Genomic DNA, 5,736 nt, shown 5'->3' on the forward strand with positions numbered 1-5,736 from the left:
TACTTGTTGTATCCTAGATGCGCATTGTGTGCATAATTACTCTTTGAGACAATAATCGCATCACGCATCAAGCCTTTCTCTTATTTTCTTTTCCTTCTTTCTCCATCAAATTTTTTAACACAATATACTCGTAAAACAAAAAGTTAAAATAATATACTCCCCCTTGTTTGACTAGATACAAAGTTTAAGAAAAAACGAAAACTTTTGTAATTTGTGGTTCTAAACAAATTAAAAAGGGTTAGAGTATTTGTGTGATTATAAAAGCTTCTCGATGGTAGAATTGAAAGTTTAAGCTAAATTATTTTTAAATTTTTTATTTGAAACGGAAAAAAAAAAGTTCACGTAAACGTAAACATAAATTAGAACGGAGAAATTAGTACATCTTTTTCTAACACCATATACTCGTAAAACAAAAGGTTAAAATTAGTAACTCAATTTTCTTACAAACTGCAAATAGGTTGAAAATCAAAACCCATTAGTGCTCCTCTCTCATTACCAAATCTTGTAAGGTAAGCACATTTTATAATTGTGTGACATTCATAGCAGCATTTGGTGTTTTAGGGTTTTCTCTTTCAAAAGTAAATTCGCAATTCGACAATATGAAGCTTACAGTGAAAACTCTGAAAGGCAGTCACTTCGAAATTAGGGTTCAGCCCTCCGATACCGTTAGTCCCTCTCTATCTCTTTTAGCATTCTTTAATTCCGAATTTTGCACCTTTTTTTTTCTTTTTAAAGTAATTTGATAGTTTCGATGGTGGTATTGAATGAGCTGGAACTTTTCTGTCCTATTTTATATGACAGGAATTTGATTAGACATAGCTTTTATGATTTATTGGACTTATGTGTTATATGAATTATAGTGGAACAAAATATTGAAGTACTGGTTTGGAAGTTATTTGATAAAAAGGACAGCTTGGTGCACTAACTCTCGTGTAGCTACATGTGAGGTACAAGAAAAGGTTGAACCACATTGGGTTCTATCATATGTAATCTTATGTTACAATTTTGCAATAGGTTGTTTCCACGGTTTGAATCCTTGAAGGCTTGAACTTCCGGTCACACGACAACAACTCTTATAGTTACGCCAAGGCTCCAAATTTGAATAGATTAATAAATCTGAATTCTTGGAAGTTCTGAAGTTTGTGTAGAAATATAATGGTGTCAAACATATTGTGGGAGCTTACAAATTGGAAAAGAGTGTTATATAAATTGGTACAGAGGGAGTAAAATGGAAAGTTTGTCCCAACCTTATTTAGATTTAATTTACTTTACATTAAGGTAAAGAATGGCACTTGAACAACCGTGTGTTACATAATGCTAAGATTTTCTGCCAATGTGAATATTCTTCCGCGAGACTAAATTTTGTGGAGAAAATAAGAATCGTTGAATTGGGCAGAGTTATACGTTGAGTAATTTAAGCAGCCTTTGGTCTTTATTTATGATGCCGATTTTTTCCATGTCTTAGGAAATGACAAAAAGTGTGCTTTGATAGCCGACTATCCATTTAACTGATTTTACTGTTGTTTGAGAAGCAGAGTGTTAGAAATGATTGTTGCTTTGAAGGAGGGTTAAGATCAATTATTTGTAATTAATTCAGTTGTATGAGTACTTTAAAACATTTCTTCAATTATGATAGTGGATAGGCAAATGATTGAATCATGGATTTCTAAGCTGTTTAAAGCTAGAACTTGTTCTGCAGGCTTTTGTGAATTAGATACTGTTCCTTATTAAAAAAAACATTTGCAAATATTTAATTGCATATGAAGTTCCTTACTCTTTAGCTGAAGAGTTTTTGTAACTTTTTAGTGCGTATAGTGACTCAAATCCTAAGAATCTCACGTCGCTAGTCTCAGATGACAATGTTGCTTTTCTTCATCAAAAAATGATATGGTTGCTTTGACTTCAAATTAAAGACTTCTATAGAAATAGTGGTTACTGTTGTGTGATGACTTATAATACTTTTTCGGTCAATTAGATTGGATTTCTTGTGATTGTAGATTATCGCAGTCAAGAAAAACATTGAGGATATACAAGGAAAAGATAATTATCCATGTGGGCAGCAGTTACTGATTCACAATGGTAAGGTTTTGAAGGATGAAAGCACATTATTGGAAAATAATGTTTCTGAAGATGGCTTTCTTGTTGTCATGCTTAGCAAGGTAAAACTGTAAATCTTCGTGTTCTCCTTATCTGTGAAGTTCTTTACCTATAACTTTGCACTTCCTCAGCACCTAACTCATATCTTGTAAAAGTGCTGCCATACCCGTTTATCCTTTGAGAAATCTTTTCTTTTTATGAAGTAAGGATTTTATATCAGAGCATCCAGAGGATGCGAGCAGCTGAGCATAATATCCTGAGATCAGCATGATGTCCAGTCAATTAATTTTCTAACCCTCAAGCCAAAATCCACTATGGAGCTACTGCAATGTTGGAAGAAAGAAGGGTTGTGCAATAAATCTCAAAAGACTTAGAATACTGTCCCTCAAGCCATTTGGTGGACTGTGTGACTTGAAAGAAATGATAGAATTTTTGAAGGCTAAAGGAGGAATATACATAGCCTTAATCAAAGATGTATTTTCTTGCTAGCTTTTTGGTACAATCTACTTATAGTACAGGATGTTGATGCATGCACAATTTATAGTTATGCTTTTGTCGCACTGGCTTAGTGCAAGCATTTATAAATTTTTTGATTACTTATCCCAAAAAGCATTTCTAACCTTCTATGCGTAATGTGCTTTCTGCAGAGCAAGACTGTTGGTTCAAGTGGGACATCATCTGCACCGGTACTTCTCTTCTTGTAGTCATTTTGGGATAGAGTTCTCCAGGTAGTGTCCATTCATTCATTTTCATAGTATTAATTCTTATTCTTTGAACGTTAGCAGCCTTCAGCTCCTACAGTCAAACCGACTCCAGCACCTGAAGTGACTCCAGCAGCACCGTAAGTCAACAATCTCAGTGTCAGCATAATTTGACTCTTGTTTACTCGGATTCTGCTTTTCTCATGAACATTCTGTGTAGGGAGCCTAAGGATGTTGCATCAGCATCTGATGCTGCAACAGCTAGGTAAGACACTTTACCAGTTTACTTCATTATAAGATCTCCTTTTGCATACTTCTTTGCATGTTCTTTCTTGATTCCCATGCTCGAGATAACTATTACATCTTTTACCTTGCTGCAGTCTTCCAACTGATAATTTTAGTCAAGCTGCATCAAATCTAGTTGCTGGAAATAATCTTGAACAGACAATACAACAAATTATGGAAATGGGCGGTGGCAATTGGGATAAAGAAACAGTGACACGGGCACTTAGAGCAGCTTATAACAATCCTGAAAGGGCTATTGATTACCTGTATTCAGTATGTACCTGGTTTGCCCCACTTTACAGGAAAAATCCACTGCAAGTCTGTTTTCTCTTATTCTTTTTGTCTTTTGAGAGGGATTTCTTCCTTTTGTTAATAGGGGATTCCTGAAACAGCAGAAGTTGCTATACCAGTAGCTAGTAGCGGGGGTAATTCTGCAATAGGGACTACTACAGTGCCTGCTGCCCCTGTTTCTGGAGCACCCAATTCAGCTCCTTTAAATTTGTTTCCGCAGGTCTACTACAGTTTTTGATTGATGCTTACGTTTGTTTATCCTTTTTCTTATGTCGTCTAAGCTGAAAGTTCTACAGGAGAATGTTGCTGGTGTTGGTGGTGCTGCCGCCCTTGGATCCCTTGATTTTCTCAGGAATAACCAACAGGTAAGATTCATCTTTTAGGCATTCAATTTGACTTTTGCCTATGGTCCTCAGTTTTGGTGGTAGGTTGCTCAACTTGAAGTAATTAGATTAAGCCGTATCTCTGTAGAATAGATTGCATTGGACATTCCTTTGTGCTTAAATTTCCCGGACATCTACTTTCTTGCCCCTTAAATTTCTCTTTTGTTTACTTTGCAGTTTCAAGCATTACGTTCTATGGTTCAATCTAACCCGCAAATTCTACAGGCAAGTAACTCTCGTCCTCTAGTGTAGTTTATCATTGTCATTGTCTAAATGTGCAAGTTCATTCTTTCTGTACAGCCTATGCTTCAGGAACTTGGAAAGCAAAATCCTCAACTTTTGAGAATGATACAAGAGCACCATCAAGAGTTTCTTCAATTAATCAATGAACCAGTAGATGGTTCTGATGGGTTAGTGGCTTTCAGCTTACTCCTTATCAAGTTATAGTTACACATGGAATTTATATAATTTATCCCCCAAAAAAAGAAGAGGGTAAAAAATTTTGTTAAAAAAGAAAAAAGAAGAAGGATGCATGTATCTTTTCTTGAAATGGTAAGGGTGCATGTAATTTTGAAAAAAACATTCTATCATTTATCTGTTTCAGATCAGGTGGATGTTTAATTTGGTGCTTTATTCTTTGCTGTTTTAATTAATTTATTTGCCTAGAAATAGATTTTGCATTACTTCCAGTATCTAAGCATAGCACAGAATTTAAAGAGAATTTTCTCATTTTCATTTTTCTTACTAGCGAAGAGCTAAGGTGTTTCTGTTTTTAGATTTAATAATAGTACCAGGGCCACATTTGGAATACCATAGGTCTTTTCAATGGGGAAAAAGAAATGAAATACCTCAGATACTTTTGGATGACATGCTTTGCCCTTGTTTCTTCTAGGGACCTATTTGATCAGCCTGAGCAGGACATGCCCCACACAGTTAGTGTCACTCCACAAGAGCAGGAGGCGATCGAGCGAGTAAGAGTCATCTCTCTTCATGCCCCAACTAGCTCTTGTTTTCTGTTTCATTCATGAATGGATATTATGATGTACATTAATTAATTGGTTCATTGATTTGCAGCTCGAGGCAATGGGTTTTGATCGAGCTCTTGTTATTGAGGCCTTTTTAGCTTGTGATCGCAATGAGGAACTAGCTGCAAATTATTTATTGGAGCATGCAGGAGATTACGAAGATTGACTGCCAGAATCTTCTTAGCAATATTCTTTTGCACACCACTAACAGGTCTTGAGTTGATTTTAATTACTCTACGAGGGTTTGTAAAGGAGGTTTTACTTAAACTGTGCGTCCAAAATTCTTGTCGAGTGGGGAAGGTTCATTTGGTAGCTTTGCTTTGCAGTTACTCCAAGTGAAAGAAAATGATCACTAGTGGAAATTTGTTCCGAAGACTAAAGAACTGCTGGTTTAGGTGGGAATAAGGCTGTATTGTGGTCCGGTCCCGGGCCTAAATGGGCTAAACGGGCTGGGCCAAACGGTCCCGGGCTCTGGCGGGCCGGTCTCAAGCGGTCCTGGAGGGTGGAACCGGCCCACTGTGGGCCTAAGCCCACATGGTTCCGGGCTAAATGGGCCGGGTCCACGTGCATAAGTGTTCCGGGTTATTTTTTTTGAATTTTTTTTATCTAAGACAATTTCTTGTAAATTATATTATATAAGTGTGACTTAAATCTTCTAATTCAAATTTAAACACAAAAAATTGCAAAGAAATATTCAAGGGAATGCCTTATAATTTTTATTATTACGACATTAACAAAAAATGACAATATCGTTCTTAGTCTTCCTCCCCCAATGGAATGAGCACAACAAGGTGTTAATACCACCATTAAAAGGAAAAAAAAACTAATGAAGATGTGTCAAAATACAAGTTACATATTAGTTTATGTATTATCTCTAACAAATTTCATAAATCCTTTTAAGGTTCACAAATTTCATGTATTATCAAGAATAATAGGTGGAGGAGGACGGGTAAC

At 36.0% G+C, this 5,736-nt stretch overlaps 1 protein-coding gene across 4 annotated transcripts; it reads left to right on the plus strand.

Annotated features, from left to right (window-relative positions):
- The first annotated feature begins 393 nt into the window (after nt 1-393).
- Nucleotides 394-5,475, plus strand: LOC104243559 (ubiquitin receptor RAD23b-like). Of its 4 annotated transcripts, none has more exons than XM_070160595.1 (13): nt 493-665; nt 1,998-2,159; nt 2,745-2,783; nt 2,883-2,938; nt 3,019-3,063; nt 3,179-3,356; nt 3,460-3,594; nt 3,671-3,739; nt 3,935-3,982; nt 4,058-4,167; nt 4,650-4,728; nt 4,832-4,993; nt 5,109-5,475. In XM_070160595.1, the coding sequence occupies exons 1-12, from the start codon at nt 600-602 to the stop codon at nt 4,946-4,948; spliced, it is 1,104 nt and encodes a 367-aa protein (XP_070016696.1). In that variant the 5' UTR covers nt 493-599; the 3' UTR covers nt 4,949-4,993; nt 5,109-5,475. The 4 variants fall into 4 exon arrangements, with proteins under 4 accessions (XP_009797063.1, XP_009797065.1, XP_070016696.1 ...); XM_009798762.2 differs by having other exon boundaries at nt 2,880-2,938; nt 5,109-5,195; XM_009798761.2 differs by having other exon boundaries at nt 394-665; nt 2,880-2,938; nt 4,832-5,475.
- The last annotated feature ends 261 nt before the right edge of the window (nt 5,476-5,736 follow it).

The sequence above is a fragment of the Nicotiana sylvestris genome, chromosome 10, assembly GCF_000393655.2.
Source record: "Nicotiana sylvestris chromosome 10, ASM39365v2, whole genome shotgun sequence".
Lineage (NCBI taxonomy): Eukaryota > Viridiplantae > Streptophyta > Magnoliopsida > Solanales > Solanaceae > Nicotiana > Nicotiana sylvestris.